Source organism: Cyclopterus lumpus, chromosome 21 (assembly GCF_009769545.1).
Source record: "Cyclopterus lumpus isolate fCycLum1 chromosome 21, fCycLum1.pri, whole genome shotgun sequence".
NCBI lineage: Eukaryota > Metazoa > Chordata > Actinopteri > Perciformes > Cyclopteridae > Cyclopterus > Cyclopterus lumpus.
Genome location: NC_046986.1, coordinates 23,864,846 through 23,892,512, shown reverse-complemented (window position 1 = coordinate 23,892,512; position 27,667 = coordinate 23,864,846). Strand labels below are relative to the sequence as shown.

The 27,667-nt window shown below is 41.6% G+C and overlaps 2 protein-coding genes across 2 annotated transcripts; both read left to right on the top strand.

The window, feature by feature from the left end:
* Positions 1-3,060: 3,060 nt before the first annotated feature.
* On the top strand, positions 3,061-3,825 carry LOC117750958 (uncharacterized protein C21orf62-like). The gene has a single exon (XM_034562433.1). The coding sequence runs from the start codon at positions 3,061-3,063 to the stop codon at positions 3,823-3,825; it is 765 nt and encodes a 254-aa protein (XP_034418324.1).
* Positions 3,826-12,543: 8,718 nt separating this feature from the next.
* On the top strand, positions 12,544-25,267 carry LOC117750013 (interferon alpha/beta receptor 1a-like). Its single transcript, XM_034560844.1, has 8 exons — positions 12,544-12,948; positions 13,513-13,627; positions 13,817-13,949; positions 19,893-20,056; positions 21,105-21,268; positions 22,570-22,726; positions 22,957-23,093; positions 24,089-25,267. The coding sequence occupies exons 2-8, from the start codon at positions 13,576-13,578 to the stop codon at positions 24,878-24,880; spliced, it is 1,599 nt and encodes a 532-aa protein (XP_034416735.1). The 5' UTR covers positions 12,544-12,948; positions 13,513-13,575; the 3' UTR covers positions 24,881-25,267.
* The last annotated feature ends 2,400 nt before the right edge of the window (positions 25,268-27,667 follow it).

The following is a 27,667-nucleotide window of genomic DNA, read 5'->3' as shown; positions in this document are numbered from 1 at the left end:
TCAAGTACAATAATACGTTTCAAATTAAATAAACCGTAAATAAAATGTACGGTTTACTTATTCTGCAAATGATATGCTTCAGCAGTCTTCGTGTTTGCATGGCAGAACCGGAAGTTGCTCTTCATATCGTTTGTTTTTGGTTTCAAACAGAAAACAAAGAAACCACGGTATTTCCGTATTTTCGACTGAACCATAAAACAAACGAACAAATATGGACCCATCTGGAGCCCATTTAACTTTTTCTTGAAAAATCCCACCGGCTTTCCCTCGAGCGCTGATGTTTGGTCTTGAGATAACGCTTTAGCTTCAAGGCTTCAGTGCTGCGTTGGTAGCGTTAGCTCACTCCACAAACACACACACTACACATACTGGGCTCTGCCTCGTCACCTCCCTTAACAAAGCCCAACATAGTGAAGTCGGGATTGTACTTGCGCAAACATTAAGACTTTAGGTATTTTTAATCTCCACTTTCTTCTTCATTTGTTCATTTTAAATACTTCTCCATAACTTTCGCTCCAGGCTAGCGGCTGGCTGAGTGTCTTCTTCTGCTTATTGGAGCTTGTAAAAGAACTGAGTGACGCATTACTGCCACCAAGTGGTGGGAAGCTATTGTAACTGAGCGTCTCATAGCTATAAAAGTACTACCTCTGGTGTCTTCAATTGATAACCTATGCGGTCTCACGGCCCACGGGTGCAAAACTGAAAGTTGTTTGCGGCCCTCTAGGTGGTGCTCCATGGTTAAGAATCACTGGTCTACTCCTCATCGATACGGTTGATGAGAGGGATTAAACACAGAGACCTTATGTTAGCTGCTGCTTTAACAGCCAAGCTCGGGGTCACCTTTGCATTGCGCGGTGAAGCCTGCATGCCTGCCCGTCGTGGCGGGAGCCCCGTGTGTTGTCACCGACACCAGCTTTTCTAATGGTACCTTTTTCTCCACGAAGAACCTCTTCACCGCAATGTAGATGTTAATTCCCCTCGTTGTTGTCTTCAGGGCCAAAAGTGTCAGGACTTCTTCTTTTGTGGAGAAATCATCAAACAGCATCCAGATAAACATCATCAGCTGAGCTGTACTGGTGCTGTCCACAAACTGGATCCTAAACCACCTGCACTCAGCCAGATCCCGGTCCAGTTGCTCTGTCAAGTTTTCGGATATAGCCGACACTCTTCTAGCCGTCGTACTTGCCCCCAGTTGGACATCGGAGAGAGTGGCGACGGCATCGGGACCGTTCTTCTCGTCTTTGAACAGTGTTTCAACGATCATCATTGCTTCTTTCAAGACCTCCCCGTCCGAAAAGGCTTTCTTGCTCTTTATCAAAAGATGTGCATCTCTAAACGAAGCTTCAGTTGCTTTTTGTGATTTTACCACCGGCCTCGTGAAAAAAGGCTTTTGTTATCCAAAGCTGCCTTTAGGTCACGGCTCTTTCTGTCCGTAGTGCGCTGCCAGGTGGGTAGCTAGCGTGGAAGCTTTGTGACACGTGCCGAAGTGTCTCTCCACATTCAAATGAGACTTACACATTTTTCTTTCACTGTTGTAAAAAAGAACTCTTCCTCCCAATCATCGTGAAAATAATATGTTTTCTTTCGCTTTTCTGCCATATTTTCTTTTGTTTTGAGAGTAAAAACCACATCTAGCTCCCCATCATAGCTGTGCCCGCTTCCTTGTCTCAGACTAAGATGCCGGTTTGACATGCGCACAATATTGTGACTTCAGAAAAGGTCAGAGTTCATATTTACAGAAACATTTTGGTTTTTAAAATGTTATATTAAATATTGTCATTTTAAAATCGACATTAATGCAAGCGTTTTTTGTCTTTGACGGAGGTCCATGGTGACTTTTTTTGAATATATCTTGCGGACAACTCAAGTGCCAGCAGGGACGGATTATTTTGGGATCATATGGCTGGAGTAAACCAGCACGTGTGGCTAGCTAGATACAGTGAAATTCACCGCATGCCTGCAAATTATGTTATGATCCCAGACATAATGATGGTTTTTCGATGTATCTGGACTTCCACAACATGTACAAAGTAGCAACAGCGATTATTTCAGCATTGGTTGATGAAACATTGTTGGTATCTACGTGGAGGAAAAACCCTCTCCTCTCCAGTGCGTCTAGCAGGTGTGATAAGAATAAACATGAACTTGTGCCAGTGAGAACTCAGTGAGAACACTGGGTGTGAACCCAGCATGAAATATTACAAAAACACCAACATTTAGAAGTAATATTTATCACAAAGTAAACCCGGACAATACACGTTTCACTTTTACTCCAACAGTTATTTGTATTTCATTCATTCATCTCCAGCATATCACACCATACCACCATCCTAAAATATTCACTGACTACTGACTACTGCTGCACACAAAAAAGTCGACTTTGACAAACCTTAACACTGGAAAGTCTTCTCCTTTTTCAAAGAAAGAGAAGAGTGGGGAAACTTTTACTCCGGAAGTCAAGACTACTACTTGAGTCCACTTTTCTATCCTTACTGAATGGGTAAATAAAGAGGCCAGTGTTTCATTATTCCTGACTGGCCACTGCCTATTTCACCACAGCATGACGTAGGGACTTTTATTAGCAGCTGTACGCCATTCGCAGTGGACTGGGGCCTGGAAGGACCTCTCCCCAGTAAAATTGGAGCACAAGAAAAAAGTGTCTCAATTATATGTGTGCGTGTGTGTTTGTGTGTGTGTGTGTGTGAAGGAGGGAGAGAGAGAGAAAATGAGATGACTGAACTGGATATAAATGAATTCAGTTTGGTCTCAAGCTGGCCTCCACATGTTGTAAAAGTACGGAGCTGAAGCAGGTTACTATAGAGCACAGAGCGAGAAAGAGTTCCTTTGTGTGTCATTTGAGGGGTGATTCAATCTGGGATACTGCTGAGCTCTGGTCTTGGATGAGAGAGCCACAATAACTACATTTGAAGTACTGCAAACTGTATTGCTGTCTCTACTTGTATACATGCTAACTTTACTTTGTCTATCTGTTTACAGCTTTGGCCATCTTTCTACAATCAGGTCTCTCCACGTGGTGAAGATGTAGTCTCTTTGATCTCTATGGAGATGTCTCCAAACACTGTCTCCTCTATCTTGTTGCCATGGTCATTGTGGTTGCTGTTCTCACTAACCCAAGTCACCCAGACAACAAACTCAGCCCCCCTGTCTGAAACTTCTCTGTCAGTCAATACCACGCTGTTGTTCAACAGTGGCACCCCGGGCTACAACCTGCGGAACTGCAGCTGCTCCACACCCATCCGGGAATGCGACGAAGCTCTGGCCAACTCGCTGTGCAGATGCCACACCGTTTTGCGCTCTGCTCTGCCCTCTGCTGGGCTCAGAGAGCCTGGACGACTCACCGTGTGGGTGAAGGAGCTCTGGGTTCTGGAGGAGCTGCTCAACCGGAGCATGGTTGGCCATTTGCTGTTGTCTTTTTGTGGAATAAAACCAATGGACAGTCAGTACCTGGCACTGCTAGGTCTACGGACCCTCAGGATCCATAGTGCAGCACCAGAAGCTCCTTACCCCGACCAGGAAATCACAATCTCCCCAGCAGCAGGGCTGGCAGTGGAGCTAGAGACCCTCTACCTTGACTTGTCCTCTTCCTACCATGTGACCTTTCTGGATTTAGCAGTTCTCAACGGGCTCTCTGTCCTAAAGGCATACAGTGTGGTGGGACCACCTGCTCAAACTCTCTCTCAACATTTCCCACACCTGGCTCTGCCCCTTTCTCTGCCATCCTCCACGACGCATGGTGACCCTACGGACCCCAGTGAGCAGGCTGCAGAGCCTCTGCAGAACCTGCTTGTTACATTTGTTTACTAACAACAACAAGTTGTCATTTTACAGGCATGGTTAGGTTTGTAGTAGTTAATGATGTGCAGGAATTATGTGTTGTAGAGAAATTATGTGCAGCATTTGTCACTTGCTGAATGAGGTTTGCTCTCTTTTCGCACAGGAAAAGTAGCACACGTGTAATATAATAACTTTTTGTATGACTGTCAGTTAGGCCCAAAGATGGCTTTGAACATTGTCTCAAGAGAGGCTCACGTCTTTCTCGCCTTAATGCATTTTTTTGACTTCAGAACTGTCATATGTGTGCGACACTACTGCTGCTGTTTTTCCGTCCCTGAAAGGCATTGCCTTGAAATGTCTACACTAATAATGCTGGGAATGTTATCTTGTGTAGAGCCCACTGGGTGGGTTCTTGTTATATACGTAACCTCCAGGGAGGGTTCTGGTTTGAACAATTACACCAGAGAAGGATTCTGGGTGGAACCCTCTGAAAAGGCATCAACCTTATAAAGGTACTACTAACAACCCAAAAGGATTTAGCTATGTGGACAAGCCAAAACAACCTTCATTAAATGAGTGGAGAACCAGAGGCATTCCAGTGGGACTCAAAGACTTACAAATTCACAGGGAGTCAATAGATGGTTATTTCAGCCCTGGATTAATGGGTGAAAAGATGTCTACCCTCTTAGGTTAAAAACAGGGCACATTTGGCAAAAAAGTTAATTACGGTTAAAGTTGTCTGTTGTCAAGATAAGGACAGCTGCCCCTGGCTGAGACATAGAAGAATGTGTAAGAAAAGGACAGTGTTAGTCTGCTGTGGTATGAGCTAATGGAGAGGCACAGTATGCTCACTATTATGAAGGCTGCAGTATGCTGCTGCGTTTTTCCAGCTGCTCTTATTGAGTGCAGATGTCCTAATAAAACAAAGTGTTTTGAAATAGGTTAAAATGGACGCCTGATGAACACAAATCCCAGGGTTAGAATCCTCTCACCAGCCAACACATCTCACGAGTGGGGATCAGAACAATGACTTTGTCTCTCTGTTGAAAAACACTTACTTAGAGCCAAGTTGGCAGAGCTCTGTGAGGGAACAGGGGGAAGTGAGACTGTTACTCCGAATCATAATGGACCTGATTCAGTTCTTCTTTAGTTTGTCAGACTACTCTAACAAACAAAATCCGGGGCCAACATTTCTGTTCCACAGATCATCCAATGATGGGTGTGTCTTTATGGCTATATATATATATGCAAGTGTTTTGATTTATTTCACTTTAGCCAACATCAAAGTAACTTTGTCCCTCATAGTTCATCACAGTTGCACCATAGCAGATGCATTGTGTTGCAAGAAAATTGCAAAGGAAACTTGGGTCGTATTACTGTAAAACGCCATAGTTGTTTTCGAGTATGAATTTTTTTATTAATCTAGATCTTGTTTTAAAACTGCTTTATGAATCCCAAAAGGATGGAAAGATAATCCTACTTATGAAAGAGAAAGAAAGCAGAAGCGATACTCTGTAACTTGCTCATTACTCCCAACCCAAAATGTATGAAGTACAATTCATTATCAAAATGTGGTTTGCCTAATGAATCAGAAAAATGCCACTTTACATCGTTGAAAATATTTTTTTAATATTGGACATCACCCATAAGTATCTAAAGGTCCTTATCATATCTAAAAGTCCTTATTCGTCTTCTCTGGCCCTCTGCTCCGCTTGCTCCTGTGAATCAATGGATTATCTTGAGTCTTTCATTGCTATCTACTGCAGCACTTGATATTAAAATTAGATTTCTATCAAAGATGAATCTGCGAAACCTTATCATATCAGTCATATTTCCAGTTACATATATTCATATATTCAGTTTTGTCTGTCAACATGGCAATTTTCTGTCCTATATTTAATATCGTTTTAGCTTCTGTTTGGGCTCAAACTACTCTTGAGAAAAATATGTCTTTAGCTTTCCAGATGCTCCACTATGTCCACCAGTTAGTCTTTAACTGGCTGCTGTTTGCTGCTGGGGGGGGGTACTGATACTGGTACATGATAAGAGCGGTGAGAGTAAATCAAAACTGAAAGTACTCTGTATGTTTGACACATCCACCACCCCTTCCATGTGCTGTTAGTGGACTTTCACGCTTGTTATACTCATTATTAACTATGTCTTATATCACTTAACTTTCAATAAGATCATTATACCATGACACTTTCAGTAATGGTTGCTCAATATACAATTTGACGTGCTCTGCAGGTTGCTCGTTGTTCTGACCGAATGTAAAAACGTTGACATTCAACGTATGCGTTGTTTGCAGAAACGTGCAATGCCAGCATGTCAGCCTGCTGACTGAGGTGTGCATCCTCACACTGAAGGGCATATTTAATGGTCTGTGTATCTGTAAAGATATTGCTCTGTACAGTGCCGTAACGGAAACACATGAGGCCCCCCTGCAGAATAACCCTGAGAGGGCCCCCCCCCTCCCCCCCCATATGTAAGGGATAATGTATTGTCCGGCGGTCATTATCCAAAGATAAACGAACAGGACCCAAGCTTTTCTTTTGAGGGAAATGTATTCAATCAGAAAAAACAGCTCAAACAGAGAACAAATGTATTCCAACAGAAACAAAACATATGCTAGGGCCTATCAAACAGCTCAAACAGAACATATGTTACAACAACATAACAAATATGCCTACATATAGTCGATACACCGGTAGGCTACTTTCTACAGGTTTGCATTTGAATACACATGTGCGCGTCTTTTAGCAAATCTGTGTGCAAAGTCTTTAACCACGCTCTTTACATCTAAACTGATGTTTATTCTCTATGCTAAGGATGGCCAGACCGGACAGCCTCTCTTGTGACATGGAGCTTCTGAGATATGTTTTGATCAGTTTTAGCTTGGAAAATGACCTTTCTGACTTAACGGTTACTTGTATTATTTTGTACAGAGCCGTTGTCTTCTCAAAAGGGTTGCAGTGTTGGACAACGTGAAATGAAGTTAAACAACGATGTGGTTGTGGAGATAATTAAGGAGGGGGTCCGATAATGGGCGCAGGGGGTATAGTGAGAGCATAGGTTTAATAAGGTTAATGTATTTTCAAGCACAACACATAGACAGAGCAGTACAGCTGTCAAAGTATAACGTTAGCTACGTGGTAATGTTAGCTATAGCAAACAGTACAATACCCGTCTCTTCTGGCAGATGAGTGCATCCTTCACCAGCTGGTCGAAAAAGACTTGTTATTTTGGGAAGTTTGGCATTTAATTCAGAAAGTTTCTGTTTTAAATGCCGCTTTTGGGCACCACTTTTAAATGTGCGTTTCATTTTTCCTCAAGAGAAATTTCCTCGTAGTTCTCCCAGAATGCACCGCGGCCCAACAATAACACCAGTCCGCGTAGCAGGAGGCCCTAGTGGTTGCCTGTTACGATTGCCTTTACAACTATTATTTAAAACTTATAAAGCCAGTTTAAAATATTTGTTTTTATTGTGTAGCTTTATATGAGTGACAACTTTGAGGGATATCTTAATGTTATTACGTAATGTAATATTATTTATTTATTACATTATTCGGCCCAGATTCGGCAGCCGATAAACCGGTTGCCATGTCTCAGACAGAATCTGCCCATGTCCGTAACAGCTACACCTGGGCCAGACATGGTAACAGTGAAATGTGCCAAAGGTGGCTCACATTTGGCCGCATCGAGCCGGAACACAGCCGAGTCAGCCGACACTTAGCCGCCATGCGAGGCCCCCTGTCACTGCGAGGCCCCCCCGCAGTGCGGAGGCTGCGGGGGTGATCTCTACGGGCCTGGCTCTGTATATTTACCAAATTGCCTTCCGCACACCTTTATGTTGCCTTTAAGCCAACATCCAAACTCAGAATACACCTTACCCTAACCCTAACCCTTTTTGTTACCTCCATCCAAGGGATAGTTTAGGTGCTTTGAAATAGGGTTGTATGAGATACTTATCCTTAGTCAGTGTATTGCCTAGTGTAGTTTAATCAGGAGAGACCAGTCAGATAAAGAAAAGATCATTGTTTATTATTGATAGATGATATGTGATGATAAAGTCATGACAGAGTCTTTGGGCGATTGGACTCTACAGTGAGATTTGTAATTGAAGTTAAAATATCCTATCTATAATATACACTTAAACTCATATAGATTTTTTTGAGGTGGGTCTTTCTTTTAGACTGCCCCCTTCCACAGCAGACCTATCTCCATCTAGGTAATACACAGACTGTTTTTTAATGCTTTTCAGACAAGATGGTAAGAACAGTCTGTGAGACTTTGTGCTAATGCTCCTGTTGGCACACATCACACAGGCTTATTTTCATAACAGCACCTTAAGTACTTGCATTAGGGAATGCAATTATTCAGAAGTAAATGTGCACATTGCAGCTGATTTGAATTTTTACAGCCTTTTAAATTGTTGGTGGCTAATTGAATCATGTAATGTTGTACTTGTACTGCTAAGAAGGTTTGATTTGTATATAATTTGATTTATTTAAGCAAATCCTGGAGTTTCTTCATTTATCATGAAAAGACAATGTGGATCGTCTCTTTTGTCCACTAACTTTTACATTGTGTATAGTCTGAGATAATAAAAAGGTTTTTAAAAACTGGTTTTCTGGTTGTTTTGTGTTGAAATCTTATTCCTCAATGTCTTTCCGTTATGGTAGACCTGAGATTTTCATTCCTTTATTTAGCTTGTCGCCATCTTCGTTGCCAAAGCTCACATTGCTGAGAATCCCACAGTGCTGCAAAGTCATTCTTCAACACATTCTCATTCTAAACTCTTCAAATAAAGCTTGGTCAGTGCCTCTTAATAATAAATAATAATAATGCATTTAATTTATATAGCGCTTTTCATAATACTCAAAGACACTTCACATAATTAAAACATCCTAAAAGCTAAAAAATAAATACATAAGAATAGCTAAAATACAGGTAAAACAAATAAAACAAATAAATAGGGACTTTGAGTCACTCGGACCCTGATAAGAGAACAAAAACAAAAACAAACAATCACACAGTTCTGAACAGGTGGGTTTTGATTTGCGATTTGAATGAGGAAAGATCAGTGCAGTCTCGGATGAGTTTGGGGAGAGAGTTCCAGAGGGAGGGGGCAGATATGGAGAAGGCTCTGTCCCCCCACGTCCGGTGCTTGGTCCTATGTGGGATGGACAGGAGATCGGCATCAGAGGAGCGGAGCCGATGGGATGGAGTGTGGTGGTGGAGCAGGTCGGTGAGGTAGGAGGGGGCCTGATGGAGTGTGGTGGTGGAGCAGGTCTGTGAGGTAGGAGGGGGCCTGATGGAGTGTGGTGGTGGAGCAGGTCGGTGAGGTAGGAGGGGGCCTGATGGAGTGTGGTGGTGGAGCAGGTCTGTGAGGTAGGAGGGGGCCTGATGGAGTGTGGTGGTGGAGCAGGTCGGTGAGGTAGGAGGGGGCCTGATGGAGTGTGGTGGTGGAGCAGGTCTGTGAGGTAGGGGGGTGCCTGATGGAGTGTGGTGGTGGAGCAGGTCTGTGAGGTAGGGGGGTGCCTGATGGAGTGTGGTGGTGGAGCAGGTCGGTGAGGTAGGAGGGGGCCTGATTATGAAGGGCTTTGTGAGTGAGGAGAAGGATTTTGTATTGGATCCGTTGTGGGACAGGGAGCCAAGGATCTGGAGAACAGGGGTGATGTGATCACGGGAACGGGAGTGGGTGAGCAGGCGAGCAGCAGAGTTCTGGATGTATTGGAGTTTGTTTAGGATTTTGGAAGATGTGCCATAAAGAATACTATTGCAATAGTCAATTCTGGAGGTGATGAAGGCGTGGATTAAAGTTTCAGCAGCAGATGAGGAAAGTGATGGGCGGAGACGGGCAATGTTTTTTAGGTGGAAGAAGGAGGTTCTGGTGATTTGTTTGATGTGATGTTCAAATGAGAGGTTGCTGTCAAACATGACTCTGAGGTTGCGGATGTGAGGGGAGGGAGACAGAGTGGAGTTGTCAATGGTGAGGCAGAAGTTGTGACTGGTTTTGGTGAGAGATTTGGGGCCGATGATGATCATATCCGATTCATCACAGTTGAGTTTGAGAAAGTTGGTTTGCATCCATGATTTAATGTCAGTGAGGCAGTTGGTCAGAGTGGAGTGAGTAGCAGTGGTAATGGCTTTTGTGGAGATGTAGAGCTGGACATCATCAGCGTAGCAGTGGAAGAGGAGACCGTGATGACATATATTGTTTCCAAGAGGGAGCAGGTAGAGGATGAACAGAAGAGGACCAAGCACCGAACCCTGGGGGATGCCCTGAGACAGAGGAGCAGTGGAGGAGGTGCAGTTGTTGATGCTGATAAATTGTTGTCTGTTTGTTAGATATGATTTGAGCCAGGAGAGAGCAGTTCTGGTGATGTTGAGGGACGATTCGAGGCGGGAGAGAAGGATGTTGTGGTTGATGGTGTCGAAGGCTGCAGTGAGATTCAGGAGAAGGAGAATATTGAGGTGGCCAGAGTCTGAGGAGAGGAGGAGGTCATTGGTGACTTTGAGAAGGGCTGTTTCGGTGCTGTGCTGTGAGCGGAAACCAGATTGAAATGGCTCGAACAGATCGTTGGAAATGAGGTGGGTTTTGAGTTGTGCAGCGACGACACGTTCCAGTATTTTTGACAGGAAGGGAAGATTTGAGATGGGCCGGAAATTGCTCTTGGCATCGGAGATCAACAAAACTACTTAGTTAAGTTAAGGAAAAGATGGATTTTTATTTGATTTATTTGAAGATTGCGGTTAACTTCACCTACTAGTGACTCACATCACTAGCGTCTGTCTAACACAGACTTTTTTTTTCGCAATCACAGATTAACCCCCTCTCCTCTCTTCCTCCTTCTGTTTCATGGATTGTGGAAATCTGGATCGTGGTCCATGCCTACTTCTCATTATTCATACATTGTCATATTCATGTAATGTGTTTATGTAACTATGTAACTCTGTTCATCTGTACACATGACATCTATTGCTTCTGTCCATCTGGGGAGAGGGATCCTCCTCTGTTGCTCTCTTGAAGGTTTCTTCCCTTTTTTCCCTGTGAAAGGTTATTTTTGGGGAGTTTTTCCTGATCCGATGTGAGGTCCTGGGACAGGGATGTTGTATGTGTACAGTTTGTAAAGCCCTCTGAGGGGAGTTTGTAATTTGTGATTTTGGGCTATTTTGAGCGTCCACGTCTTTCTCTGCTAGCTGCATCTTTAGCAGTCTCAATGCCAACTTGGATTCGCCTTCTTTCTGTGCCTTCTCACCGTCATGGTGCTGAGTTATGTGGTGGATGATATGCTCTTCCCAAACCTCACAGACAACCTTCTTTAAGCCCACTGTCTGTCGCATTTTCTGTTCCAATTGGGCTGGGAGGCCTACTACCACAGCATTCTTCCACATGTTCAAGGAGGCCATGTCCCTGTCATGTCTGGTGCCTGTTTGAGGTACACCATTGCTTATTCTTGCTTGAGCTTAATGCTGGCCAGATTGTCCATGTTTTGCGTATAGGGCCACTGGAGTCTGATGGGGTTGAAGGTTCCAAGTCTACTCATTTCTCGCCAGTCAGGGATGGCTGCACAGCCAGCCTTTCTCTCCAGCTCCTGTAGATCAGTGAGGCTGGAACACTTTGCCAAGATGGCTGTCAGATTACCCACTACTAAGGGGGTGCCAGTGGTGGCCGTATTCAGTGCTTTGATCCAGGGGGATCCTCCACTTGTGAGGGGTGGCAGCTTGTCGATGATATACTGCACATCCCTGGGGTTATATGACTTGTATTGTTTTCAAGCCGTTGCTCAAGGTCATGATTGGGGCCTGGATCTGGCACTCTTCTCCCTCTTCATTGTCCTCTTCTCCGCTCTCCTGCCTGAACTGCTCCTGCTAGTGACTGCATCTGTCTGCGTCGTCCTAGAGTTCCGTAGTATACGTTAGTGTGCCGTCTCCTCAGGAGCCTACATTGCTTTTAAATGACACAGCATGCTATTCGCTAATCCCTAAATGGAGGAGAGGCTTCCCTAACAGTTCACTAGCTTTTCCACTTCCGGTCTTCAGAAAACAACTTCCGGCTTTTTCAAAGTAAGATGGTTTCAGAATAAAATTATTCTTCCGGCTGGAAACAGCGTTTTTTATGATCTCTAAGGAAACCTCCACTTTGACTACGTCCCATAATACCATACCATCATTCATACCTGAGTCATCCTATAGTTATAATACCCATAACACATATTACAATCAGCATTACAGTTACAATAATAATACTCATACAGTGATCACACTTTCTCTTATGTTTTCCTAATACATTCTTCAAAATATTCTTCAGAATATCCCTTATAAATTATCATATATTTTGTATGTATTCATTTAAAACATAGACTTTCTTATTTACATGTGCAAGTATATATAAAAACCATTACAACACTACAGACGTAGATGGGTGATCGGATTTAGCATCTTTGAAACTGAACAATGAGACAGTTTAGTAGCTTTGTTCTTGGTTTCACTTTTATATTCTCCTTTCATTTATATTCTCCTTTCATTTATATTCTCCTTTCATTTATATTCCAACCTCGTTAATAAAGTAATTGTACCAGGTTGTTTATGTTGTTAATAAAGTAATACTTTGAACTGGGTTGTTCATGTCGTCTGCATGAGACAACACGCGGACGAGGTATTTAAGATGCTCTTTTTTGTAGTCCATCTCCTGAACATTGTAGTTTAACCGCTGCAGACTGACGTCATTAACATGCGCCTGTACTACGTAGCTTAGTGAAAATGGAGTCGGAGGCTGTCGCGGTTGTCTTTTCCTAACTCCTCATGAAGTACCCTTACCATCTTTTCCTTGACCCCGTGACGTTTTCCACAGAGGTCAAGGAAAAGGGGTTAGACGTTAGGTCATGTTAGGAGGTAATTTGTTGGACTTTTCCGCAGCCTGGACCTCAAACGAGGGGGACATCATGGCCACGCCCATTCCGGAAACAGGACTAGTGTACCAACTTAACCCTTTGCTGGAGCTTCTAATGCGACATCTCTACTTGACAGTATCCTTGCTACAGTGTTGACAGCGGAGGGGAAACACCGACTTCCGAATACGGGCTGTACAAGAATGTGTCGCTTTTGCTTCTTGGACATTGAAACGACTCTCACAAGCGGTGTCGGTTGGTAAGTCACTGAACAGTCAATATCATGACAAAGGCTTCTTTTTCTGTTTGTTTTTACTTTAACTAGACAACTGTCAACTAACAGCACTGCCACTTTACGAGTTACACATCCAGAACTGAAGGCTAACGTTCCTGTAACTAATGTGGTTGACCTGTTACATTAATTATTATTTATAGAAAAGCAACTGTCAATATGAGCAACAAGCTGTGTAGTGGGTCAGCGAAGTGCTAGTCTGTGTACGGTACTTTATATCAGTTTAATTCTCCTTGGTATTGGGCTTTTTGTCAGCGTTAACACTCCTTTATCAGTTATAGCAGGTCTATTAGAATATGGACGTGACGTTACGTCGATAAGGACATGGACATACTATCATTCATATGAACCTGTTGTAATTGACTCCAAGGCTTGAGCTTTGATCATGTTTTGGCTCAAAACGAGGGTAAAGTCTGTTAAATGTTAATATATCATTTCAACAGAGAGAGGAGTGTCGGTATTCTGTCAATCAAATAAACGTAGAACAGTATGTGTGAGTGCTTCTTAATACTGTTGTCTGTATTTCAACAGTATGATAAGTATGCAGCCTCTGGAGGCGGAAGCAGACACTACCCGCTGCTTCATGACTATGACATGATGAATGGGTTGCCTCTTGTGCTTTATCTCACATTACTTCTGGATTCCGGTGAGTAAACCAAGTGAATAAAATGTTTATAGCAACCCTTATTGAATACCTGAGATGGCATTGTCCCCGACACACCCTATTCCAGGTAGCGACTCCTTAGTGCCCTGCTGCCAGGTGTGTCTTTGTACTTTGCTCTTCCATCGTGGCAACACGTTTAAGTCTGACCCACGTGTTAACTTGCTCACACAGTGCTCAGTTCAGTGCTCAGTTCCCTACCTGCGCCGGTCAATGCTAATGTCCACTCGGTCAACTTCCACCATGTCCTGCGTTGGGAACCTGGACTTGGCACCCCAGTAGGAACCCAGTACAAGATCAGCTGGAGGTAATGTCCCCCGTCCACCGTCTTGCTCTCATTTCCTACCAAACATGGCCTGATGCCATTTCTCTCTTTGGGAAGGAGAACAATCCTATCAGTCTGCAGGCAAATGATTGTTCTGCTTTTTCTGTTATTCAGGCCACGTGTTTGTACAGTTGCTTGTGTATAAAGTTTGGCTTCTTTTTTTATTGAAACCTATCATATATTTATTGTCATTTTCAGAAATAATTATTAAGGTAAAAAATAAATAAATAAAGATTCTAATTAACTAATACAAAATAATAATATTTTATATATATATATATATATATATATATATATATATATACACACACACAATGAATAAACATAACATACAGTTGAAAGATGGGGAAAATGGCAACGTATCATCAAGCTCACTCTACATTGTCAGATTACCTGTGTATATTCAGTACATCATAGTTCTCCAGACAATTGGCAAATCTGTGCCATAATCTATTTAATTTTTGTAAAATAGTCCTCATTTTCAGCCACTGGGAAATCCCACTGCATGCTTCTTTAATCCATTAACATTTACATACCAGTACATTTGTTACTTTTAAGAGGCAAACGTGAATTAATTGGATTATTTACTTAAAACCTTGTTGAGGTATCAGTTAAAGTGTCGTAGTAGCATGTTATTATTATTATTGTTGTAGTATTACACAATCATAAATAAACCTAGGGTTTTAGATTTATTTTTTAGAATTTCCAAAAAGCGGATATTTTTTCCCCAAATTTCCAATAGCTTCCCAGTATTATTCTCTTATCTGTTTAATCAAAACTATAGTGTGGTCCAACTGAGAAAGGGAGATACAGTTTTGTTGTGTGTGTTATTACATCTGATCTTTATGTGTCTTTTGCATCTTTTCAGGCTAAATATTTGGACGCCCATTGGATTAATTCCACCAATGAGGTTTTCAAATCATTCAGTATTGAGTGTGGCGTCTAAACAGATTGTTCATTCTTCTTCAAATCCCATCCTACCTTCACCTGCCAGATAAAATGTGTTTTTAGTATTCTTTTGAATTGGCTTCATGAAGTCATATTTGGGAACATGTACATGTCCACACTAATAACATAACATCAATAATTTTGTTTAGGTGATAGCTCCCTGTAGTCCCAATATAGGAGTTGTGATTAAAGCAAAACAATAAATTACAACTTGTTTTTTATTTTTGTAACTCCAGCCATCAGTGCTATTAGTTATGATAATAGTGTGCTCACTAAGATGATTGCTAAGATCTGGAAATGTGGTGGTATCTTCCGGTAATTCCTTTTGGTCAGTACACTGTTATCTTACTAGATGAAATGGGGAGCTATGAAAATAGAACCCACGTTGAGTGTGTAGTTGTTTCTTTACCTTGCAAAGAGCAGTTGACAACGAAGGCCCACTAACTTCAAAAGTGTTCATAATAATGGAAAGTTGAATCATACCTCACACAGCACTTCACTTTACCCACCAATGTCAGAGGCCATATCCTTAACCTAGTCTGCTCTGTCAATCTACCAGTACTCAACATCCACCCGTCCTAATTTCCTCTGTCTGATCATAACCTTATCACTATTCCATATCCACAACAAGAGGCCTACAAATTCCATCTCTTTGGTTAGAAAAATCTCTTCAATTCCTCATCGGGTACATCCCAAGTCTCTTAATAGTCGCCTCCTCGCTTAAACCAGAAGTTGTTCTGCGCCGCCATATTGACGGCCGTCCCAAAGCTCTTATTCTGCTCTGAGGAGCGAGGATGGATCTCGGAGGAGCCGTGATCAAGGAGGCACGAGAGCGCGCTTCTTGTTTTAACGCTTGACCCGCCCCCTCGTTGTTCATCAGTTATTTGATTGGACGCTGCAGCTGATCAGACAGATCACAGATAAAACTCAAGTTACATATGAGATTTGTTTTCTGATTCACCATCTGGTTAGAATATATGTTCATTGTTGGACAACAAACAACTTTCTTCATATATAAAAAGATTAGTCTTTTCTTGATCTGTTATTTCCGTCAAAAACTTTAGTTATGGATGCAATTAAAGTCTGAGAGAGCTGGAGAGAGGAGACACATGTTACATCATTTATCATCATTCCATTCAGTCATGTGAGTCTGATCGTTCCTGAGTGTCAGGTTTGATGAGTTAAATAATTTAAGTTTAACCTGAAACATTGAGCCTAAACAATTAATTCCAGTGTTGAAGAGGAAAGCATAATCATATTGTGGGTTATTTTATAATGAGGTTGCAATCAGAATTTCAATCAGAATAATTAATTCAGATTGAAAACAATTGATAAATAAGACAAACGCATTACGCCGGTCAATCCTGTGCGTATAAGCAGAACACAGTATAAATATTACACACTGTGTACAAATACTCAATGCAATTTAACAGAATACAGAGAGTAACCATCTCCACTCTGACAGTGATGATAAGTCTCCTTATAAGTAGTAGTTTAACATCATTAAATCAACTGAAACATCGACTAGGGTGGGCATTGAACCGCCAATCCCCTGATTGAAAGACGGACCTGCTAGAAGTTTCAGCTCCACCTCCATAACGGCTGCTGTCATTCCAATCCTTTAAATTCTGCCAATCTCCAACCTTCCCTTCCTCTCAAAACCCCTCAAATGCCTCATCACAACTTCCAACCCACCTGCACTCCAAAAGCCTGTTTGAACCCCTCCAGTTCAGTTTTCGCCCAGTCTATAGCACATAAACTGCCCTTCTGATTTGTCTATGTCCTCTTCACCACTAATGATCACTAGGGGTGGGGAAAAATGTATTCTTAGATGCATCGCGATTCTATCTTGACCGATCATGACTCAATGCAGATAACTCAATAATTGGACATGTAAAACTCAATTGTCAACGTTTTGATCGCCTGCAACACTTGTGTGACACCATTCCTTACCACTGTCGACCTCCCTACCTGCCAGATTGTCAAAACCTCCTTCTACCATCTTTGCATTATGAACTAAGATCTGACCCTCTGTTGCACGTTCTTCTGCTAAATTGATCCACCCCTTTATTTCCTCATGTCTTTTATTATTTTGAACACACTCCTCCACGGAGTCAGCTAGCTCCATCAACAGACTCCAATCGGTCCAGAACGTATCAGCCAGATTCCTAACTCACACCAGTCCTAAAAAAAACAAAACCTCATGCGGCTTTCTTTCTCCCACCAGATCAACTACAACATCTTCCTCATCCCCTACCAAACCTCTTGGTCCCTCAGATCCACCTCAGCCAGCCTTCTCTCCCCCCACAGGTCAAATGTTCGCATCATCAGGTCCATAGCCTTCTACGGGGCAGCTCCCAGACTCTATTTGTCCTTTTTAAAGAAAATATCCATAGATTTATACATGTCTTCAGTCCTCCTCATGGGGCAGCTTCTGTACTCTTGCAGGATGTGCCTTTGCTATAGAGACCGTAGAGAGACAGCAGGAAATGAAAGGAAAGAGAGCTGGGTGCCACCATGCATTAAAGGTTCTTAGTAAACTCGAGGGCGTTGTGGTTAATGGTTAGAACGTTAAACCCCTCGGCTAGCGGGACGCCCCCAGGCCTTTGTTGAAATACAGTGGAGATTTACAGGTTGCTACTTTCTGCATATTCAAAGCTTACCATTTCATTTGGTTATGTTGTGTGTATGCTGGGTTTCTTATTCGGCCCAAAAAAAAGCAATCTCGCAGTACACAAGACAATGGATCATGTTTGATGTTAACGTCATACTTATTTGTGTTTATTATGTAGTCTGATAGACATTAGAGCTGTGCAACTGATATTACATAAATGTTTGGAAATGTTGTTTTGAAAATAGCCAGTATTGATGAAAATATATTTTTAAAAACAAATCTGAATAATCCTATAATAATAATAATTGACCAGTGTGAATAAGTCCTGATAAAGCAGCCTTATCAGTTTTTATGAGCCTCTCTGAACAAGGGTGACCTTTTTTAATTAGATCATGTGTTCAGTCAGCACACGGTCTGTCTGACAATCTATGACTTCCACTAGTGTCGTCTCAGATTGATTATCTGACTGCATGGAACTGCTTTTTCTCTCTTTAACAGCTGCTTTCTTTGACGGTAGCCGAGGCACTGTGTCACAATGGGGTTTGTTTCCATCCCAAAGACATCTTGTGTGCAGCTGTGACCACAGAGGCTGAGAGTTTTTAGGGAACTGATCATTCAACCGCTCTTATAAAAAGATATTGTGACGGGATTTGAGTGTTACTTTGTGTGTGTATTTCAATTTCATATGGACACTGTGAAGGTTGACATTTCAAGTGACGGAACTGAATAGCAGTGGCAGTGTGTAGGATTTAGTGGCGGGGTTGTAGATTGGTTCACACTTAATAACGCTGTACTCACCCCTCCCTTTTGAAGTGTATTGAAGCTTTTTTTTTTTAGGGGCATTATCACTGGAATATGCCAATGATTAGCTACAACAACTGTTTTGCATTTGCAAAGAAAATTGTGTACATGAGAACCGGCAATAGTTTTGAGTAAAAAACCCTCTGTGTCCACAGCATAAACACAGCAATGGGTGAGATTCATAGCATGTTATTTTGAGATTGTTCTCACAATAAAAAGACATGAAATCAGTGCTACCAAATACTTACAGGAGTTGACATTTTCATTCAAAAGAAATGACGTGACGCTGTGCCACGAAAGCCTATCGGCGTTGAGATGCTCTGCCTGTCATCACTGACGTCATGTTGTTGAATCAAACTATGGAGGAGAATTTGACGGATAATATTATGAACCCAGAAACGGTGTGTGAGCCTACGGGTGATGTTATATATAAATAGAAATATATGATATTAATGTTATGAACCCAAACACAAGGGCATTTTATGTTCCAAAGTTTGTGGGACTTCCACAACATGTACAAAGCAGAACTAGTGGTTATTTCTTCAATGGAGGAAATGATAACTTATTCCACGGAGATAAGCCACTTCACTTTTGGTGTGAATGCAGCTTTCCACAGCTGCTTTTAAAGGCATACATATTTTGATAAATCTGTGAGAGGTGCAACATGTCTGTTCACTGTGTTTAACTTCATTAAATTGCCTGAAAACAAGAGGCTGTTTCAGCGTATACTCTTATATTCTGCAGTGAGAGGTCCAGTTATCAGGTTGCAACAGAGCTTCTTGGACAACTCTCCTTTTTTAGAAAAAGTAGCGTCTCATGTTTTATTCTTGAAAAATTGCAGTGCAAATATTTTTTTGTCTAACCATGTATAAGCTGAGACACAGTTTGGGTTTTTTCAATGTTTAGCAACACCATAGATTTTGATGCTATTTTTTGACCGATTAAAAAAAAAAATAGAAATAAAATCCCTTTTAGTACCTTTTTAAAAGGACAAACATATCCCCTACTAAAGCAGCATATATATATATATATATATATATATATATTTTTTTTTTTTTTTTTTTTTTTAATTTTATGTTCCACTATTTTTAACCAAAATAAGTCCTGATCATAACTACCAACTGTTCATTAATTTCTAACACTTAAAATTAAAACTTGATAGAAACTCTGAAAATTCAGATTTAAATTCTGAATATGGACCTGGTGGCCGGTACAGTATAACAAATAGAATTGGCTGTAATGTTTTCCAGGTTGGATGTGAAAGACTAAGAACAAGACTTTCAAATGAGTTGTAGTTTAATTTAGGTTTAGGATTTATTAATAGGCATTTATTAATAGGCAATGTCAAAGATCTCCTCGGCCGGTGCCTCGAGGAATGTGAGATGCCAGATGGTATAATGATGGCCAATAATCGGCCAATAATCAAACTTTACCAAGTATGTGATATTGTGATTTGTTTTTTTTCTTCCCCATAGGGAGCTAAACAAAAATAATTATCCTGCCATAATGAGAGCACTGAAAGCATTAAATAAAATGTTTGAGCTCTGTTTTTCTTTGTGCAGGGTGATCGGGAAAGAAAAGAAACATCCATCGTACTCCAATACAACATCATTTAAGCTGAACATTCCAGACAACACAATGCGGTATATCCTGACTGTCCGGGCGTCCTACAACCAGACCCTGTCTCAAGAATCCAACAGAGTCAAATTCTACCCTATGGCACAGAGTACGTCAACACAACCGTCTTTTGAGTTGCAGGCTTGTTGCCTTGGACAAATAACATATTCTATTATGATTTGTCGCTGAAAGATAAGACCCAGTCTTATTGATTTTATTAGGGAGGTAGATTAGAGGAATTTCGCTATTTTCCTAATTTGACCTTTTATCAGCAGCTTGAGCTAAGCTGTTAATTAAGGCTGAAATGATCTGTTAAGAACTGGATTTCCATCCATGTTAAAAAAAGTACTGAACATTTGTAAAAAGGCTTTTAGTCTTGGCTGAGGGAAACCGACATACCAAATGACGAAAAACATTCGTCATGTTTTCCAAATGATTTTCTCGCTGCACCATCTTCTGCAATGGTGGTAGTGGTTGAAATATATACTATGAGATGGGTTGTTGTGGTAGGTGATCCCCTGTGTTGTCATTTAATGCTCCCAGTTGGTCATAAAATGTCTAATACTTTGGTTTATCACTAAAAACCTAATATTTCTATTCACCTCAAGTGTACTTAGTGTTTCTTTCTAATTAGCAAATGTTGGCATGCTAACACGCTAAACTACGATGATGAACATGATAAACATTATACCTGCTAAATATTACATTGACATTGTGAGTATGTTAGCATGCTGAAACGCATGCCGACAATAAACACGAACATCTGAAAAGGAAATACACGCTCACAGAGTTACTCTCATGGTTGTATAGCAACTCTATAGGTCAGTCTGTTGGTCGGTCGGTCCCATCCATTGGAGGCAACAGTTATTGCACAATGAGGCTGAAATTTGCCATGAAGGTCAAGACTAAAAAAATGCACCACATGAGCGGCTGAATCAAATGTAATACAGATGTGTTCACATTTTCTAGAGCGTTGGTCAAAATATTGTCTGAAAGTGATATTGAAAAACAATGAAAATGATAACGCAGCAGAGTGAACCAAAAACATGCCATACACTTGGGATGTACAAGTTCAGATTTAATTTCACATCACACCCCTTTCTGCCACCCTTTTATACATAAATTTAAAAAGAATGTGCTTTCTTTTTTCTAACCAGCCATAATAGGTCCTCCAAAAGTCACTCTGACTGGATGTGGCAACTGCATCCATGTCAACATTTCCCTCCCTGAAGCTGACCGGAGCTCGAGAATCAAAGATATCAAAAAATTCTACCACGGTTCTCAGTTCAGTGTCCATTGGAAGACAAATAAAGGAGCAGTGGTAAGACAAACATTTCGCACCTTTTGTCAAAATAATTTCTTCTAATGAACTGTACTGTGTATGATGACTATGTTGTCATGATGTCTAACATTGACTTTAATTCCTCTATACATGTAATATAGACGCAACCAGTTCACCTCCTACGGATGGTTGAGTTAAACCTTAGCAGACAGTAGCAGGGAATTACAGCAAATTGGATATTATACACTACTGGATGAACTTCTATATTTTATTCACTTCATTATTGCATCATATTTTGTTTATTGTTTTTTCTTCTCAGTTTTATTTGCTTCCCTGAATACTGCACATCTGCAGATCTTTTTCATAGCTCACCTTTCGACTTGTCAAAGCAGGAAAAGCACAGATATAATTAAAAACTTCCACATTTAGTGTCCCAGTAAACCATGTCAGAGCATAAACAGATGGTAAATGAACCTGTACTGATATATCTCTTTTCTAGTCTTCCAACCACTCAAAGCGCTTTAACACTAGATGACATCATTCACTTATTCACACCCTTTCATGCACTGATGGAAGGATCTACCATGCAAGGTGCCACCGGTACATCAGGACTAACCAACATTCATACCCATTCATACAACACAGGAACAGCCTGTACGGGCAAATCAGGTGTCTTGCCCAAACAAGGACACTTCAACATGGACAAGCGGAGCCCAGGACAATGTCCTTTCTTTCTCCAAAGTGCACTTATATTTGCTCCGCTACAGACAGGACCAAAACCTGATAAAGAGACTGTGGGAGACCAGATCTATACATATACACACAGTGAAAATGCCAGAGTCCTGGTACAGCTCACCTAAATGGAATGCAGCCATCCCTAATGTTAGCCTATTAATTGCACATGTGTTCTTCCTGCTTTGACAAGTCTGTTTGCCCTGAAAAGGAACGGTTGTATTACCTAATGTATATCCAAATCACTTATTCGTCTGGCCTTTCAGGTTTAACTACGATCTTTTCTGAGTACCTCTGCCTCAGACAAAAACAACTAAAACTCCAATCTCCTCTTTGGCGTGGAAATGGTGCCATCAGCACTCTGTACGTTACTCGGTGATCCGGTCATGTAGAATTCCCTGTGCAAACATTAAGGGAAAAGTAAGAACCTTACTTTACCTGTTATCCAGCAGCGGCTCATAAAGACTGCTAGGAAAGATACAATGGTTGCCCATTGAAGCTTTAAACCCAATACAGTGAGCGAATCACGTGGTAGGTGAATGTGCTGGGGTCACGAAGGAGGCTCAAATGGAAATCATTTAACTTATTGCTCCATTCTTTACCTGCAGGAGTCAGCCATAACACCAAACAAGACGTATACTGTGAAAAACCTACAGATAGGCACGGAGTACTGTGTACAGGTGCACACAAAGATTAATGTCAACAGAAACACTAAGCCATCCGCTTGGAATTGCACCTTCACTAGCATTGTGGAACCAAGCAGAGGTGAGCTGAACCTTTTATATCTGTATTTTCAAATGGAGAGGTGCAGCGGGAAGTGCAGTTAAATACCCCAAGCCAGTGCTGTTTTGGTCATTTTATGGCCAGGGGTTCCTGATGCAAACAAATATTTATTTGCATACATTACACGTAAGCATGTTTGGGGCTGTTGCTTTTATCATGGTCCAGCAAAGTACATAGCCAGAGCAAGGCACTAACTGTGTGTATGTCTTCAGAACCTGTTTTTTTAGGTGCAGTTGCTGCTCTTCTGATAGCTATTGTTGTCCTGATGAGCTTCATGTTTTGCCTCAGCTACACTGGATTCATTTGTAAACTGAAGGAAACTCTGCCCAGAGTACTCGATGTAAGACACGTGAGTATTGGTGTTGGTCTGTCCTCATTTACATTCTGAACAGATTTACAATTCAAAATGTCAAACTATTCCCTGAAACATTTCAAGATCTGAGATTCTCTCAACGCCTCTAAACATGTTCACGGGGAGCCAGAGGCTCATAGCTAACGCGGCTAACATTTTCAGCATTATCATAATAACCGCTGCATGAGAGCAGTGCAGAGCTGCACCCGTGAGCTAGCCACTAGGAAAGGATCTCATGCACTAAAAGCATGCTTGGCTGGCTATGTTGTCAGGCTTGGGTAATGACACACACAGGGACAGTGACCTCTTTCTCTGCTCGGGTAGGCACTATATCTGTATATAGCAAATAGTTGTTTGCTGCTAAGTTAATATTCACAATGTTAAATAAACCACCTTTTCTAGATGTGCAGTGTGTCTCATCTAGTGGCATCTGGCAGTGCAGATTGCAACCAACTCAATACCCCTCTGGTCATAATCCCCTTCCAGCCTATGGTGGCCTTCAGTTGATGTAAAAAGTTCTCCCTTAAGCCAGTGTTTGGTTTGTCCGGCTTCTGTAGAAGCATAAAGATGCAACATAGCAAACTCCGAGGAAGAAGACCCGCTCCCTATCTAGATATGAAGGTCTCCTTCTAAGCTAACAAAACAACCTTCTTTTTTTCTTAGTTTCAGGTTATTACACACAGATAAAAACATAACTATGAATATTATAATCCATTTCTGCTATGGATTGGCAGAAATGGATTATAATAAAAAAATTACAGAATTTCTGTAATTTTCTGAAACAATGATCTTTCATGCATTGCATGCACACCTAATACCAATGAGTAAGTCCAGCTTCCTGTTGGTGGAGCACTCACTCACTGCTGTTTAGGAGATATTGTAGCTTCAATTTAGCCTTCAAAGTTGATCCATTACACTGTCTCACTGTCATGTTCCCCAACTTCTCCTCCCTCCTCTGTCTCTATTTCTTTATTCCCTCTTTGCCACTCTAGAAGGTTCTGGGCCATGGCTCCACCCTAACACCAGAGAGGACAATCCCTTACACGATCTCCATTGATGCAGAGATGGAGGAGCAGAAGAGGCACCACAATCACCCAGCTCCTCAAACTGCCACCATGTGCACTGACTTATATGACGAGGAAGAAGATGAGGAAGGGGAAAACGTCTACATGGAAAGAGACGCAGAGCTTTCCTCTGGGGAAAGTTCCTGCCAGGACTCTGTTGATGTGTCAGGGAACAGCAAGGTGGCTGTGTCAAGGGTCTCCGGGAGACATGGGGGGCTCGATCAAAATGAGGCCAAAGCTGAAGGAACTGAGGTTTCTTTCATGCCCGAGGGTCCAGTCACAGATAAGGTGAAGGAGGAGGAGGAGGAGGAGGAGGAGGTGGAGAAGGTGGAGGTGGTGGAGGTGGTGGAGGAGGAGGAGGAGGAGGAGGTGGTGGTGGTGTGTGAGAACTTGGGCAATATAAATCTGTTCTCCGTTACCCTCGCTGCACTGGCTGTATGTGAGGAAGAGGGAGGAGAGCAGAATAGAAGAGAATCTCTCACAGACTTTCTGGAGCCTCTACTGCCCACAAAGTCAAAGCGGACTCTGAACGACACAGACTCACTAACGGAGTCAGGTGATCGGACAGCGGTGGCATTAATGTCACCTACACAAGAAGACTTTACTGAGTGTGGGTATGAAACCAGACATATCGCCACTTCGTCTGGCTGTCTCAGTTCCTGTGATGGAGAAACGCAGGAGGAGAAGGAGGAATTTTCCGGATATATGGGACACACATGATATGTTTCTCTTTGTGTGTATGAGTATCATTAATATATAACTTCCATGCAAGTACATTCCTTCTTAATTGAGAAAAAAATATATTTAAATGTAGCACTGCCTTCAGTTGTTGTACCTAAACCAGTAAACAAAACAGTGACTGCGATGGGTTTCGTCTTTAGCTTCTGTACATTTTGGCCGGTGACCAGAGGGATTTAAATGATATCTTTTGCTGTCTTAGAATGCAGCGTTCCACACACCTCCCTTGTCGTTAAATGTTGCAGATTGATGGCTTGATGGATGGATGTCATGTTATCGATTGAAACTGGTCTATGTAAACACACTTTCATATTGTATATTACTGGAAGAAAAGATGATTGGATTTTGAAATAAAATGCAAATAATTTATTTTTATTTTTGCATTTATTGTTAAGTGCACAAAATGCCAAGTCCCTTTTTAATTTCATCTTGTTTGAAATGAATGAATATGCAACCTGTAAGTCAAACCTGAAAGTTAATATTAACTATCTAACATTACGTTAACACTTCATGCTACTGCACTTGCTAACTTGAAGCCATTGGTACTAGTCCCGACATCAACTCATCAATTGTGGGTATTTCCCTTTGGCAAGAAATGCCGACTCACGGAAAGTGTTCCTAAAGGAATTTGACAGTAGAACAGCCCTAAAACCGGATATTGGCTGTTGGGGACATTGGGATTGGCCCTAAATCAATATAGTTGGGCCCCATGGCACAGGTGATAACCGGAAATTGCAATTCCCAGCACTCTTACTGGGAATTGGATAAGACCATTTGGTAAGTTCAGTTTCGATTCAGTTTATTTTGTACAGCCCAACATCACACATTACAAATTTGCCTCAGAGGGCTTTACAATCTGTACACAGGAAGGCAATGGCAGGAGGCAGGGCCACGGAGGCAGGAGGCATCGCTAAGGAGGCCGGACCAATGAGGCAGGAAGCACAGAAGAGGCAGGTCCATTGGGAAGGAGGCCAGGTCCAGGCCAGGGTCTGGATGCAGGAAGCAGGGACCAGCTTCAGACACAGCCAGGTCCAATGGTCCCCCCTATGAGACGCATTTAGTGAGCGCAGCTCTCTAGTGGGGCAATAAGGTACTACAAGCTCCTTAAGATATAATGGCACATCACCAATTAAGGCTTTGTATTTTTAAATGTTATTCTTGATTTTACAGGGAGCCAGTGCAGAGCAGCTAATACAGGAGTAATGTGATCTCTTTTCTTAGTTTTTGTGAGTACACGAGCTGCAGCATTCTGGATCAACTGGAGGGATTTAAGAGACTTATTAGAGCAGCCTGATAATAAGGAGTTGCAGTAATCTAGTCTGGAAGTAACAAACGCGTGAACCAGCTTTTCTGCATCTTTTTGGGACAAGATGTGCCTGATTTTTGAAATGTTACGTAGATTAAAAAAAATGCAGTCCTTGAGATTTGCTTAACGTGGGAGTTAAAGGACAAGTCTCACAATGGTGTTGGATGCCAGGGCAATGCCATCTACAGAAACCACATCACCAGATAATTGATCTCTGAGGTGTTCTGGGCCAGTAAAATAACTTCAGTTTTGTCTGAGTGTAACATCAGGAAGTTGGAGGTCATCCATGTTTTTATTGAAGTTTAGCAAGCTGGTTGGTCTCCTCTGGTTTGATCGATAGATATAATTGAGTATCATCTGCATAGCAATGAAAGTTTATGGAGTGTTTCCTGATAATATTGCCCAAAGGTAGCATATATAAGGTAAATAAAATTGGTCCAAGCACAGAACCTTGTGGAACTCCGTGATTAATGTTGGTGGTCATTGAGGCTTCATCGTTTACAAATACAAATTGAGATTGATTTGATAAATAGGATTTAAACCAATTTAGTGCGGTACCTGAAATGCCAATCGACTGATCCAGTCTCTGTAATAGGATGTCATGATCAATGGTGTCGAACGCAGCACTAAGGTCTAATAATACCAGTACAAAGATGAGTCCTTTATCTGATGCAATTAGGAGGTCATTTGTAATTTTCACCAGTGCTGTCTCTGTGCTGTGGTGTTTTCTAAATCCTGACTGAAACTCCTCAAATAAACTATTCTGATGTAGAAAGTCACACAACTGATTTGTGACTACTTTCTCAAGGATCTTAGAGAGGCTTTCAAATGAGTTGTAGTTTAGTTTAGGTTTAGGATTTATTAATAGGCTTGAGTCAAAGATGGCTGCTACTCCACCTCCTCGGCCGGTGCCTCGAGGAATGTGAGTATTAATATGACTTGGAGGAGTTGATTCATTTAGGTTGACATATTCTTCATGCCTCAGCCAGGTTTCAGTAAGACACAATAAATCAATATGATTGTCTGATATTAAATCATTTACTAATACAGCTTTAGATGACAGAGATCTAATATTTAGGAGTCCACATTTAATTCTCTTCTTTTGTTGTACTGTTGCAGTAGTGATGTTAACCTGTATGAGGTTATTTTGTATGACTCCTCTTCTGGTTACTTTTGATTTAATTAATTTAAGTGGCCGTGGGACAGACACAGTCTCTATAGAGTTAAGGTTAAGGGTGGGTAACTGCTCGAATGGAAGTGCAGGAAGACTACAACTCTGGAAGGGTGGAAGACTACAACTCTGCTTCTGCTTCCTGATCTGAACTCTGGGTGGAAGACTACAACTCTGCTTCTGCTTCCTGATCTGAACTCTGGGTCATGGATTAAGTCCGTTAATCAACTTGGCCATGTTTGCAGAAATGAGACGCGCTCCATCCCAAGTGGGATGAATGCCGTCTGGACTC